This window comes from Fukomys damarensis, unplaced genomic scaffold (genome assembly GCF_012274545.1).
Source record: "Fukomys damarensis isolate Sample0158 unplaced genomic scaffold, DMR_v1.0_HiC HiC_scaffold_15, whole genome shotgun sequence".
Taxonomy (NCBI): domain Eukaryota; kingdom Metazoa; phylum Chordata; class Mammalia; order Rodentia; family Bathyergidae; genus Fukomys; species Fukomys damarensis.
Genome location: NW_022900927.1, coordinates 65446128 through 65460655, shown reverse-complemented (window position 1 = coordinate 65460655; position 14528 = coordinate 65446128). Strand labels below are relative to the sequence as shown.

Below are 14528 nucleotides of genomic sequence, written 5' to 3'. Positions count from 1 at the left end.
CCTGAGGTCATGGCCTCCAGGCGGGAGAGCTGGGATAGAACCCGAAGTCGAGACTTTCGGGCAAACACCCTGGACCGTGTGGACCCTGCCAGTGCCGGCCATGTGTCAGCTTCCTGCCATGGCCCAGGGGACGAAGGGGCCAGGCCGCCCAGAGCCAAGCCCCAGTCCCGCCATCCCTGTGTGTGTCACATCTGTAGAAAATGAGATTGGAGGAGCTGAGGGGTGCAGCTGTGTCCCTGGATTTTGGTCATTTCTCCATCAACAAAGCAGTCAAGCTTGAGCCGAGCCAGGAGAAGAGACAAGGTGGGGTGGAGGGGGTGTTTGCTGAACCACCCGGAAGTTCTGCTGCACCCCAAGCTTCCTACCTCAAACCCCAGAGCCCAGAGCTGGAACGAGGTCATGAAACCCTGGGGTGTGGTGGAACTCCAGACACCACGCGGCCATCCCCACGAGTTCCCGGATGAAAGAAGGGATGGTGTCCAGCCACAGTCAGCCACGGCTGCCCTCAGGGTTACCTAACAAGCCGCAGACAGGCGAGAAGCCCCAGCCCCAGGACTGCTGTAGACAGCATCTTCTCTGTCCCTGCGGCCCTCCAGAGCCTGGTTACGTGACAGCGGGCAGCGGGGTCCTGGCCCTGTGCTGTCTCCTTGTTTTCATAGTGAGTGCCTCTGAGAGCTAAGAACAAATTCCTCGCCTCACAGGGTATCCATTCCCTGCCGCTAAGGACGGAAGAGCCCAGGCTTAAGCGGAGACGGCTCTGGTGTGGAGGTGCCAGCGTCTGGCTCCCCTCAGTTCAGATTCGGTGCCACCGCCCCGCGCTGTGTGACTGTGGACAGGCCACTTGCCTCAGAGCCTCGGTCTTCATCCATAAAGCTGGGACCTGGCTGGTGTGACAGCGCAGTGATCTCGTGGCTCTGGAGGCTGAGGCAGGACAGAGGAATGCATACTGGAAATTCAGCGAGGACACTGGGTGGAAGCTTCTAGAAACACAGTTGCCAACAGGGGGAAGAGACAAGTAACAGAGCTCCCAGCTGTCTGAGCGGGGAGCTTGAGAAGTGGAATCTCGCCCCCAACCTGGGGCCCCAGGCCTGGGGTCCCTGCTGAGTTTATAGGTGGGGCTGCAACGCCGGGATGGACCCTGGGTGCCCGTTCCACTCAGCACCCGTCCCACAAGATGGGGTGGCAGGTCCCTGGCGTGTCTGGGTCTCCATCTCGGTGTCTCTCTGCATCTGTCTCTGTGTCTCTGTCTGTGGGGAGCCCCTCTGTCAGAAACTCTGAGTGTGTGTGGTACCCCCCTCTCAGCCCTGGGCATGGCCCTGCCAGCCCGGGCACCTGGGACAGGTGAGCAGGCAGGTGCAGCAGCTGTGCTGGGTGCGGACAGGAGGGGCTCACTCTGTCCCTGCCACCGTCTCCCAACCCTCCTCGCATGCAAAGGCCTGAACATCACGCCCTTCCTGTTCCCCTATTCAGAGTGCCAGGCAGACACCCGCGGTGCCAGCTCAGATGCCCTGGGCCGCCACAGGAAGCCCCACCCAGCCACCACCCTCTTCATGGCCAGCCGGAAGGGGAGGGCAGGAAAACCTGGTGGAAAGCGCTGTGCCCCAACTCTGCAGGCACCAAGGTCCTGGGGCTCCCTTCAAAGGCAGTGTTGGTTGCCCCTGTTGCTGTACCAGACACCTGGCCTTGGGGCGTGGGAAACCGGTTCCCAAGTGGGGAGTCCAAGATCGTGGCACAGACTCTGCTCAGCTTCCACTGAGGGCCCGGGGATACTTCTGCTCAGGGCAGAATTATAAGGGCAAGAGTCCCCAGCAAACATGGAGGCAGCCAGATTGATGCCGACCTGCCTGCTGGTGAGCAGCCGGGCCCAGGAGAGAGGCTCCTACCCACCCACCCCTCTGGAGCCCAAATCTCACTGAAGTTCCAGAGGGGACCAGTGAGGTCCAAGTCACAGCCACACTTTGGCACAGAAACTGTCACCAACTTGCCAGGTGCCCAGGGACCTCAGCATCCTGGGGCCAGGCCAGGTCCAGGCAGAAATCACCAGGCCCATGTCCAGCACACTCTTCCCAGCACCCACTGAGTGTCAGAGGGGAAGAGAACCCACCGGGTCTGCGGCCTCACCTCTGCATCAGCAGCACAGGGGACACCCCTCCGCCACCAGATCCCGAGGCCTCCACACAGCCGGGTCCTGGTGCCACCACCCTGGAGTGATGGCCAGCTGTCCACAGGGCAGCACAGGTGCCCCCAGAGGCTGCTGCGCAGCTCCCCAGAGGAGCCAGGTGGTAGCATCTGTTCAAAGGAGCAGTCAGGGCAGCTACGGTGGCCGAGCTGGGGTTGCATCTACTGGTCCCAGCTCACTGTCCTGCACACAGGTGGCACGATGGACCAGAAGGTAACCTCCCAGGCCCTGGGGGCCCTGTCCCTGCCATTCTGTAAGAGGCTGCGGCATTCCCAGGTTAAGGAAGCCCCACGGAGGCTGGGCCTGGTCCCTGGGGTCATCTTCAATGACCACAGTGGAGAAGGCCGGGCCCTCGGAACACAGGTGCCCTCCTGGCCCCCGGCCCTGAGGCTGCACTTCCTGAGGCGGTCACAGCCCCTTGCTGGGCCTCAGTTTCCTCTACCCATCCAACACAAGAGGAACCGGCAGTCTACACTGCTCTGAGAGTTGAGAAAGATGTCGAGGGTCTGAAGGAAACAGAAGCCCAGGGCCTCTCCCTGTGAGCTCCTGCAGAAGCCTGGCACCACAGTCGCAAGGCCACCAGGTCACAGCCTCTGGACCTCCTGTCTGTCCCTCCCTCCTGGCTCTGAGCTCCAGGAATGCTACCCAGAGTGTGGCTGAGAGAAAACACATTCTGGCCTCGCTCCTGTCCAACTCGGGGCCAGCCCTGGGCCACCCGGGTTCAGAAGCAGCCATGCAGTCTCCTGGCGACCCAGGTAGCCGCCGCAGCTCCTGAGGAATTTCTCCCCCCCTTCCCCTCCCTGACCCCCTCCTCCCCTCCAGCCCCGTCTCTACAGGGGTGAGGTTAGGAGAAAAGTGCCAAGAAAGATTCTTCCACTGAGGCTGGGAGAAGGAAGTACAAAGAGCCACCGAGGGAGAGGAGGTTGGGCTGGGGGACAGGGCAGGGGACACTGGTAACTCTGGGTGCGGCCTCTGGCTCCCCAGGACAAAGTGGACTTTTCCCCTGGCCGCTCTTCCAAAGCTGTTTGTGATGCTGGGCTGACCCGGCCCTGCTGAGCAGACCGTGAGCAGACGGCCTTGTGCAGGTCCCATGACCCCGCCTGGACACCGGGGCTCGTCTGAACTTCCGGGGCAGCAGGGCGCACGGTCAGAGTCCAGGGTGCCGGCCTCCGCGTCCCTGCTCTCCCGGGCCCCACGGTGTGAGCAGGACGTATTCTCTGCTGCTTCAAACTGGGTTTTTCCACCTCTCGCAGCCTCAATTTCCCCATCTGAGCACGGCTGCGGTCAGACCCAGCTGGCAGAGTTGGGAGTAAACAACAACACCCCAAGTACACAGGATGACGTGCTGGCGGGACACCCTGCAATGTCACTCAGAGCCGAGGGTTGGGGGACAGGGGCCCCAGCTGTGCCCGGCCTGCGTCCAGCAGTCCCGCGTAGGCTACCTGCTCTCTGAGGGACAGACACGACCCATCCTGCTGGCCTCACACCTCAGCCACTCAGCAGAGGGGAAACTGAGGCCCAAGAAGCAGTTGTCACCCGCCAGCCCACGCCCCGGCCTGCAGTTGTCACGCAGGACGAATTTGAGGGCACTGCCTGCGCTCGCTGGTCAGAAGGCAGAGGTGAGGTCTCAGACGAGAGGTGGAGAAGGAGCCTTAACCATGGGTGGGGGTGTTAGCCTCGCCAGACTCAGCCCTCCAGCTGGGCCGGAACCCTCTGGCCTGGCCGTGCCCCAGACACGAGGTGGCCCGTGGGTCCGGCCAGCTTTGCACGTGGCTCCCCGCCCTCCTGGCCGCAGAGGCAGCAGGGAGGCAGCCTGGAGCCGGGGTAGGGAGCCCTGTTCACCCTTCCCGGGCCTTCCACACAGACCTGTTTACCAGCAGGTAAACTAAGGCACAGAAAGGCAGCGTTGGCAGTGGACCTGCTCCTGAAACCTCACCGACAGAGCCCAGTCTCCGTCCCTGGGCACCTCCTAGAGGCCTGGGCTGGGCAGCACAGTCTTGGGGGCGGGGGTCTCCTGTGCATCAGAGACCCCGGCTCTGGCCACCTTGCTGCCTGTGGGGCCTCGGCACACAGCACTGCCAGGGTCCAGGTATTCACGGCTGTGCTGCGTGGTCGGGGTGGTGATTCAGGACCTTGGCAGCTGCAGCCTCTGAACATTCCGTCCACAGGGCTCTTGGCGTGACACACATCTTCAGAAGGGAGAGGAAAAACACGAGCGCCGCTCTCACTTGTTTGCCTAATTTAAAAGCATCTAGAAGCTTTTTTTTAGACAGGAAAAAGCACACACCCATGTGGAATGGAGCAGCCAAGAGAAAATGTAGACAGACACTCCTCCGGCTGACGTCCGCTCTTGGGGCTTTGCCCCACGTGGACAGCAGGGCTCATGCTGGCTCAGGGGCCAAGGAAATTGCTTGTCCTACAGGGGCCCAGCTGGGTGCGGTGGCGCACACCTATAATCCCAGCACTCAGGAAGCTGAGGCAGGAGGACCCGCTGAAAGTTCAAGGCCAGCGTGAGCTACACAGTGAGAGCCTATCTCAAAAAATTTAAAAGTACAGGATCTAAAGGGGACCTCACAGGGTGCCAGAGTCTCACGGGTCTCAGCAATTCTGGCATTTCCTGAGCGGCTACTCTGTAACTTTGGCAGCTCTGTGTGTCTCCGTCCCGGCACCTTCCTACACGCCGTCCACCCCTCAGGGCTGCCCTGGTCCGCCTGTGGGGCTGCACCGAGATCCCATGGACGTTTTCACAGTGGGCACTCGTGATGTGGGCAGTGGCCCTGCCGGCTGGTCCTCTTCTGTCCTCTGCCCTCGCCTTGGGCAGGGACAGCCGTGCCTCAGCCTGCCCACCGCACCCAGCCTCTCCATGGCAGGACTGCGGGCGGTGGCTGCAGAGTAGGGCACCTGCCTCGAGGGCCCTCTGTGCTTTCCCAGTCCTCCCACACAGATCCTGCACCAGTGGGAAACTGAGGCTGAGACCAGCACTGGTGCTGAACCCGCAGCACAGTTCTTCCTGGGCGTCAAGCGGTCGTTCCTGGGACAGCATCTTCCTGGGCTCCGTCTGTGGCCGGAGTGGCTCCAGATGGCTTTTTGCGTACGAGGCTTTCGTGACCTGGCTCCAGCCTGCTTCTCATCCCTGTGCTGTCCTCTTTCCATGTGATGAGTGTAGTTTTGGTTTTGGGTTTTTGAGAGGCTCTCACTGTGTAGCCCAGGCTGGCCTCGAACTTGTGGCCTCCTGAGTGCTCGGCTGTGAGGACCACTCTGGGGGACGGTCCCCAAGGAGGTGCGTGGGACCGAGAATCTCAGTTACAGGCCAGGAGAGGGTGGCAGGGGTCACCAGTGCCCCTCACGGTCCCCACGCCCCCCATTTCCACGCCGCCCGCACTGGGCTCTTAAGCAAATCCGAGACCCCGCTCCTGTGAAAACACCGCTGTGTTTCCGAGGGTGAGCAGCAGCAGAGGCCTGTGCCTGTTGTTTGGAGGTTCCAGGTTTGCAGGGGAAATGTCCATACAGGACGGCGCCATCGGAGGCTTGGTTTCAGTGTTCACATCTGATAAACCAGTGTTCTGCACACACACTCACACTCACACCACTCACACGTGACCATGACTGTGTCCACCCCTACACCTGGAGCCATTGCCAGCCCTGCCCTCCCTGATCACCCAACCCCTGGAAAGTGTGATCAGCGTCCAGCCATCGCCGGAGGCCCCCGAGGAGAGGCCGTGTGATTGCCACGTGAAGCATCATCTGGGTTGGAAAGGGGGCTCCCACCTAGAGACAAAGCCGGAACCCAGCTATCAGGAAAAGTAAATCATGTGAGGCGCAATGGCGCACACCTGAGATCCCAGCCCCTTAAGAGGCTGAGGCGGGAGAGTCACAAGTTCAAAGCCAACCTGGGCAATTCAGTGAGAACTTGCCTCCAAAACTGAAAAGAGCTGGGGATGTAGATCAGGGACTGAGCACCCCGGGTTCCATCCCAGCACCTCAAAAAAAAAAGCAAAAGAAAATTGTGATGGAAAGCTCAGGACATTTGAATTCTGCAGCAGCTCCCGTGGGGGTTAGTGTGGCCGTCCAGCCCCTCCCAGAGCCCCGTGTCACCGGGGTGTCATCTGCACCCTGAGCGTGGCCCCGGAGAGCCTCCAGGAGAGGTCAGGCACCACGTGCCGTGCCACAAACCCAGCAGGGCGAGGAGCGGGGGAGAGGGGCATCCCCCCGTGTCGTGTGCTCTGAGCATCCGCTTGTCGGGGAAGCAGGAAGCTTGGAGTTGGGAAGGCTCGCCTCTCCGCTGGGCAGGCTTCGCTGCGTCACCCTACACTCGCCAGCGTACTTCCCGACAGGCTGGGGGAGGACATGGCACAGGGCTCCAGGGTGCCACAGGGCTCCAGGGTGCCACAGGGCGGCAGCCTCGGGCCACCAGGGCCACCACAGCCTGCACCATGGACCCTCCAGGACCTGGGCTACTGCAGGTGAGGAGGGCAGGTGCACCAGGAGGACAGGGCCACCAGCGGAGAGTGTGGTGTGAGGCCAGGAGTGGGGCGCCGGGGGGGCTCTGCAGCAGGAGGAAGAAGCAAAGCTCCCAAGTGAAGCAAGCTCACAGACAAATACGCACTGACCAGCGAGATAGGAGAGGATGACAGCAGGGACCTGGGCAGGGACAGGAAGACTGAGAGCCCAGGCATGTCTAGGAGTTGGCCGAATGAACAGAACAAGGGCGATGTCTCAGACAGCGAGGATGGCACCTGCGAAGGCCCTGCGGCCGCCAGGTGCAGAGCCAACATCAGAGCTGGGAAGGAAGCCAAGAGGCCAAACAGAGGCTGCAGGAGCTGGGAGACGGGGCCGGCAGAGGCCGGGCTCGGTCCCATAGCGGCCTGACACATGTGGTCTGAGCGCACTCTGCTCCTGGAGAGGCGTCATATAGCTGTGTCACAAGACGGAAGGCTTAGGATGGACACTGCAAGGTCATCCCCTCCTGCCCACCTCGTGGTGAGAGTTCCTTTGTGCGTGGGCTTAAAGCTCCAAGCAGGGGCTGCAGGGGCCTCTCCCAGCCCAGGCGCTGGCACAGCCTGGGGACACCATCCCTTCAGAGCCGACCCGCCGGGCCGCGCTCCCACCAGGCCCCAGCCCCCTCCATGCCTCCTCCCTTCCTCTCCCTCCCATGACACCTTTGATGTCACCCTCCCACCCTCGTCACCGCCCTGTGACCAGAGGGAAGGGGGCGCTGCCTGCCCCTGCCCGCCCCTGGGCCCCCAGCGTCGCCCCTACCTCTCCCCAGGGCCTGGCTCCTCTGGGCCGACCCAGGTCTCAGGGCCCCCCGCCAGTTTGGCAGGGATCCACCTCAAGGGTGAGGAAAGCCACGGGAGACGGGTCACAGGGTCAGCCTGGCACTGGCCGGCCCGAGTGTGGCGTGGGTGTGGGGGTGAGCTGGCCCTCCGGCCTCGCGTCCACACCATGCCGCCCCACGTAGTTGGGTCCTAAAGGGCCTGCTGGGCTCTACCCGTCCATGCCGGCTACATCCAGGGACAGGTGTAGCGCTGGGACACAGGTGGGCCTGGTGGGTGGATGTGCCAGGCAGTGCCAGGCGGGAGCGAGGTGGTGGCCCTGGCAGAACCCGAGCCGCCCACCCTTGCAAGAGTCTCGGAGGAAGCCCACCTCCTCCTGCCTCGTCAGACAGCAAGCCCTGGCTACATGGCAACACGTGCAGGCCATGGCAGCCCCCGGTCAGGACCAGATGCCTGGGTCCACGCTCCACCTCAGGAGCGTGGGGGAACCTCCAGGGCGGGATGCCCAGTGCTCCAGTCAGGAGCTGAGTAGGAGTCTGGTCCAGGGCGCATCTGGACGGAGACCCTTCTGACTCAGCCTCCTGAGGGAGCATTCCACAGGAAGCTCAGCCTTCGCCTTATCCGGACAGCAATCTGTTTGCCAAGATCCATGTCCCGCCACCGAGGATGCCAGGCCTGTCGTGCCGAGAGCTGAGCTGAACTCTGGCACATCCCGGGGCCTGTGATCTCACGCCAGGGCCTCGGAGAGCCGTCCCGCCCGGCCAGCCCAGGGGAGCTAAATACGAGCATTGCTGGGGAGGGGAGAGGGAATCGCCAAGGGCTGCTGCAGGCCCTGTGACCTCCTGTGCCCAGCGTGGAGATGGGAGCAGCCTGTGAGCGCCTCGGATGGGGCTGTGCGGAGGGAGCAGGGGCCCTGGAGCGCTAGCATTGCGCTGCTGCCCAGCGCCTGGTGCGAGCTCCTCCGCGCTCTCTGCGTCCCTGTCCCCTCCCCTGCTCGGGGAGGCGTCTTCGTTTTCTCTTGCTGCCCTTTCAGATCACACAAGCTCTGTGTCGGGAGTGGACCCTTCTCCCGCCTTCTGCGGCCTGCAGGGTCTGCAGGGCTGGGTCAAGGCACCCACAGCTGTGACTCCCCCGGGTGCAGCAGCGCCAGCTAACGGGGTCCTCTCTGTCTTCCAGCTCACAGCTCCGCACTTCCCCATGGTGGTCAAGCTGGGACACGCACACGCCGGGATGGGAAAGGTAGGAGAAGGCGCCCCTGACTCTCCCCAGCTCAAGGGACGCCAGACGGTGGGTCCTGTGCTCCCTGCGGCGCTGGCTTAAGAGGGAAAGCATTACGCAGACCGCACTTCTCCGTCACCTGTGGGGCAGGCAGTGACACAGTGACAAACGTAGTGACCGTGGCTGGAGCCGGCCAGCCCCTGCCCCAACTCCAGACTCTGCTCTCAGACTCCACTGCAGGCTGAACCCCACTCCAGTCAGGGAGAGAAGTGGGTCGGGGTGCGCTCAGGCTGGGCCTGTGAGAGCTCCTGGAGGCTTTGGGCCCAGCTGTCCCTTTGGCTCCTGGTTCTGGTTTTGCCTGGCCTCATGGAGCTCGCTGGCTCCTGTGTGCCAAGGACAGAGCTGCCACAATGGGAAATGGCAGAGGGGGCTCCGTCCTCTCCCAGCCGCCGCCCACACAGGGCCAAGTGAGACCGTGCAGCCCTCGGTGCCTGCTGTCCCCACAGAGGGACCTGGGCCCACACCGCCTGGCCCAGGGAGCTGGGTGAGGAGTGGACTGCCACACACTCGCACCTCACACCCTCCTATCGCCGCTGCCCCTGCACCCTGCCCGGGACAAGGCTGTGATGAGTACCGTCCCAGGGCAGACCCGGCGTGAGGTCAGGGATCCCACCAAAGCCCGGCTGGCTGAGCAGGTGTAGGGTGGACCCCACTTTGGACATCGAGTCCCCCACGGCCCAGCCCTCCTGTGGTCCCCAGTGGTCCCACGGCTAGCCCAGCCAGCTCGCTTCTGTCGTGCATTGGCCTCTGGGTCACTTGGGGCCACTTCAGTCCCCAGACTCTCCCACGGTGGCTGCACTTCGAGGCCCTGACCTGGCTTTCGTCCCCACCTTCTCCGGGGCCTTTGCATCTCTTGCTGGACTTCGTCCCTGTGTCCCTCTAACCACGGCCGCATGAGTGCTCACCCATGCTGGTGTCCCCACAGGGCGTTCTCCACCCAGGCAGCCAGGCTGTCACCTGCAGTCCCCTCAGTCCCCGCCTGGCCCCTGTGGACACTGCCTGAAACACCTGGTCTCCTCCTCCTCTGACCCTATCTGCTGCAGGAACCAGCTCCTCGGCTGTCACAAAACAGAGCACAGAGGGCTCGTGGCTCAGGGACCAAGTGCTTGCCAGGCATGCAGGAGATGCTGTAAAAACCAATGCCAGCTCCAGAGCCCAGAGCCCCCTGCTCTGTGTGCAGACGCCAGGGTCACTGCTGCTGTTTCTCGGACTTGTCCGTTCTCTCTGCCCTGCCACCATCTCTGGTGGTGCTGGCTCCAAGAAACCTGTCCCTAAAGCTTGCGATAATCCTAACAAGAAACATAAAAACGATGTGAGGCAACACGAGGCGGGCTCTGAAGCCTGGGCCAGAGGGGCTCCCACAGCGGGCCGGAGGGCACCGGCCAGAACCAACTCAAATTTGCAGAAGCACTGAGCTCAGGGCGAGACCTCTGTCCTCGTGTTCAGAAAGAGGGGACCTGCAGGGGTGGCGTGCACACACTGACAGGCAAACAGTTTCCTGGCCGTGGCCGAGGGGGACACCGGGCTCCCATGGTCCCTGCACCTCCTCTAAGGGCACGAGGGTCATCGAGACAGCGGGGAGAATGTCCCAGAAAAAACCTGGAAGGAGCCTCCGGAGTACAGCGCCTCCCACCCAGCCCAGCATCACCAGCCCCAAGCCACGAAGCCCACCGGAGTTCACGTCACTTCCTCTGGTGAAGGTGTGTGCAAGTAGGGCCCGCGGGGCAGAGGCGGTGACAGTCGGACTCCCAGGGTGCAGCCGTCCCTCCCCTCGCTCATCTGTGTCCACAACCCCACCGAGCTCGTGTCACAAGGGTTGACGGACACAGTAACAGCCAGGCCGTGGGTTCCCAGACTCCGGTGACAAAGAGACAGCGGAGCCGCATGGGGTCATCATGAACACTGCCACGTCTAGCATTGGGCACTTGGACATTTGCAGGTTCAGTATTCAGGGGATCAGCGCTGAAACCAGCAGCCCACAGGAGCGGAGAGACAAATGCACACTCCAAAAAGCCCAGCTATCCCGCATCACCTAGTGTGGTCAGATAGATCTGAGAAATCGTGTAGAGGGAGTTTTGGTGCAGAACTCCTCAGTCATACCTTTGTTCATATGCATTGGGGAGGGGAACAAAAACAGGGAAAGGTTGTGAAAACTCTTGGATTTGTCTAATTGCAGAAGCCTACGACTTTTTCCCTGAGATGGCTGCGCTTTTATTAGTTGGCAAAACCTCTTCGGTATTGAAAAGTTTCCTGTTTTCCAACTGTTTCCCCTCATGACGCTCGCGCGTCTGCTCCACCTCTGCGTTTGTCCAATGCTTTCTGTCCCCGCGGTGGCGGGTTCCAGCAGCTGGGTGCGTGGACCGGAGCCGAGACCTACCCTGGTTAGCTGCACACCCGGAGGTGAGCCCAGCCCTGCTCGGCCCCTCTGCAAGGAGGCAGAGACCGTGGTGTCACCTCCCCGGGAGCCGGGCACTCAGCTCCGCGCCCGGGCACTGGGCACGCGGGAATACTACTTGTCGTCACAATTGCGACGGTGTGGCCCAGCCCTGGGGACCCAAAACCTAGGCGAAGTCAGTGGGAGGGAGATGGCTGACTCAGACGGCAGACGGCTCCTTTCACTCGCTGCATGTGAGCCATGAGTCAGAGGGGCATCAGTTGCCAAAAGCACTAATAAACAAGCGCGGATAAATAGATGAAAATGAGCTCAACTTTACGGGCTCACAAGGGAATGCAAATGAGAAGCACAGCGAGGTGCACCGTACAACACCAGAACAGCTACAACTGACGGGACAGCTCGTGCAGCACAAATGCATACGCCTAGTGAAAGTGTGAACTGGCACACTTCTCTTGCTGGTTACACAGGAGTTCTTCGAAGTGTGCCAAGCTAAATACATGCATGTGTGTGACAAAGCGCTTGTTAGTGATCGTTCTAGTCACAATTTCCAAAAGTAATGCATCGTTAACAATGGAATTGATAGAGTACATTCATGCCAACGAGTGTTTTCAGCAATGAAAAAGGACTAAATTGTACAATGCCAGTGAGTCTCACAAATGCAGCACTGAGCGGGGTACATGAGATGTCAGACAATGCGTGTTTCTAAAATTCCACCAATGCAACATTCAAAACCAGGGACTGATAGCGTTACCTGGGATACATACTTACAGAGTATAGCTTTCAGGAAACACAGAAAGAGCCGGTTTGGGGAGAGTGGGGTCCCCAGAGGTGAGGCAGGAGTGCCGGTTCTCACTCCTGACCGGGGTGGGGCCGGGAAGACGTCCACTGCTGATGTCCCAGCACTTGACCCTTCTGATTCATGCATCTCCCTGACTGTGTTCTGTTTCACAATCAGCTGAGGGTGAAAGCCGGAGTGCACACCTGGGACGTGCTCATGGGGAGGTGACACACGCCGGGCCAGGGCCAGAGCCTGGGTTCAGGGTGGGCTGGTCCCCGTGCTGAGCACCTGACAGGGACAGAGACAGACTGGCGAGCCAGGAAGGGGTCAGCTCGCCGGGAGGGCCAGGCCGCGGGGGCCACAGGACCGTGGGAGGGCGAGGGGACTGACCATCTCCACACCCAGCGTGCAGGGACCGCTGGGCAGGGTGCAGAGCTGCCTGTGACTGCGTGGAGAACGCAGCTCCTGGGCAAAGTGCACGGCGCGAGGGTCTGGCCCCAGCCCTTTGAGCCCCGGTTCTTTGTAGTTCCTTTCAGTTCTTAAGTCTGTGTGGTCCATCTTGCAGTTCATAGCATTTACATCCTTGGCGTGGGGGGGCGCACGTGCCCACGCATCTCGAGGTTCCTTTATCGTCCCCTCCCCTCCCTCCCTCCCCATGTCCCATTACCTATCTTTTACTTTGTTCTTTACTTATGATCTGTGTTCCTCGGGTAGGAGAAGCCATGAAGTACTTAAGCTTGTGTGTCTGGTTTGCTTCACTTACCATTACGGTCTCAAGGTGCTTCCATTTTCCTGAAGATGACTCCTGCTTGTCCTTCTTTATGGCAGAGTAGTGCTCCACGGAGTGTAAATACCACATTGTCTTTATCCGTTCCTCTGCAGGTGGACGGACACTTAGGCTGCTTCTAAGATGGAGCTCGTACGAGCTGTGCTGCTATAAACATGGGTGTGCATGGGGCCCTTAATCGATGTCTTTAACTCTTTGGGAAGATGCCAAGACAGCTGGGCCAAATGGAATTCCTAGTTTTAGCTTTTTGAGGACTCTGCTGATTTCCATAGTGATTGTACTAGCTTACACTCCCACCAGCAGCGAGGAAGAAGGGTTCCCTTGTCTCTGCAGCCTCCCCAGCCTTTGTTATGTGATTTCTTCTGATGGCCATTCCTTCTGGGGTGAGATGGAATCTCAGCATTGTTTTAATTTGCATTTCTCTGCTGGCCAGTGATACTGAGCATTTTGTCATGTGTTAATTGATCATTTGTATTTCTTCTTGCCCATGTTTTGATGGGGTGTTCTGTGGGGTAGAGTCTAATTTTTCGGGTTCTCTGTATGTTTTTGATGTCAGCCCCCTGTGTGAGGAGGCTGGTGCGGCCCCCTTTCTGTAGCCCTCTCTTCCCTCTGTCATGGACCCCTGATGCTGACAAGTGCAGGAGGGCGCGTGTGGCAGGGGCGGAACCACTCCGGGGCTGGGTTGAAGGCCTGGCCTCTGCAGGTCCTGGGCCCGTCTCTCAGGGCACCATGGAGAGGACCCCGGCCGGCCTCCCTGAGAGGAGACGCTGGGCAGCCTGGACGGGATCACGCAGTGGCCCGTAGGGAAGTGAAGTCCGCGGCTGAGTGCCGGGCCAGTGAGGAGCTGTGTTTGTGGGATCTGGGCCGAGTCCAGGTCTGCCGTGTGCTGGTTCTGTGTCCTTGGCAAGGTGTTTGCTCTCCCTGGACCTCGATGTCCTCATCTCTGGGGACAGAAATGCCCTCCCAAGGCTGCAGCGGTGACCGAGGCCTCAGTCCTGACCCAGGAGGGCTGGAGAGAGTGCAGGGACCAAACTCTGAACCCCTGCCACGTGTGGAAACCACAGCCTTGTTACTCCACCGCCCTCAGCCGGGATGAGCAGTGGCTCACACCCAACAGACACGGAGGGACTCTGCCTGGATTTCCACTTCAGATAAGCTCTCAAAATTAGGAGAACAGCTTCCAAGGTCCCAGGAGGGCAGAGATACCATGCACACTCCACCCTGGCAGTTGCCTGTGCCCATTCCGAAGATCCAGGCTGAGGCTGTCCGGGCTGCAGTCTCAGCGTTCAATTGGAAGATCAGAACCCAAGGACCAGAGAGGACAAGGGCATCGCCCAGGGCCACACAGCAAGCAGCAACCCCAGTAAGAGAACAGAAAGGAACTCCTGGGATTGTCCAGCCTGTTTCTTCCTTTAGAAAGAAGAACAGCAAGCACAACGCTGATGTGATAACACCGTGGTCCCTTGTCTGTGGGGCGCAGGAGCCAGGGCCCCAGGGAATGCCTGGACAGCAGGAGTCCCCGGCCCCCGCACCGCACTTTACAGCCCCTCTTCCAAGTGTCCAGTTCGCCAGCGTGTGCTGTGGGCCGCTGCTAAGCAAAGCTGGGGTGGGGTTCGGGCCTGGTACCAGACAGGACTGCCCGGTCCGGGCACAGAGGGGCGCTCACGCCAACCCAGCCACAGACCGTCCCTGGAGTCTGCACCCTGACTAGCCCGGGCTTGAAGTCGGCATGTGGAATCCACCCACACGTGTGAGGTGGGCACAGAGCCAGGCCAGGGCCCTCTGCACTTCAACAGCACAGCTCCTGAGGCGCAGCACCGCCGCGGCACGTGGCC

The 14528-nt window shown here is 60.9% G+C and overlaps 1 protein-coding gene across 6 annotated transcripts in view; it reads left to right on the top strand.

Annotated features, from left to right (window-relative positions):
- Positions 1-14528, top strand: part of Syn3 (synapsin III) — a 278828-nt gene that overhangs the window by 235283 nt on the left and 29017 nt on the right. For 5 of the 6 annotated variants that reach the window (XM_010637616.2, XM_033763883.1, XM_010637617.2 and 2 more), the window contains one exon: positions 8632-8694. The exons of the other annotated variant lie outside the window; for it this stretch is intronic. In XM_010637616.2, coding sequence (XP_010635918.1) covers positions 8632-8694 — 63 coding nt within the window. The remainder of the gene's footprint in view (positions 1-8631; positions 8695-14528) is intronic. 6 annotated transcript variants of the gene reach the window in all.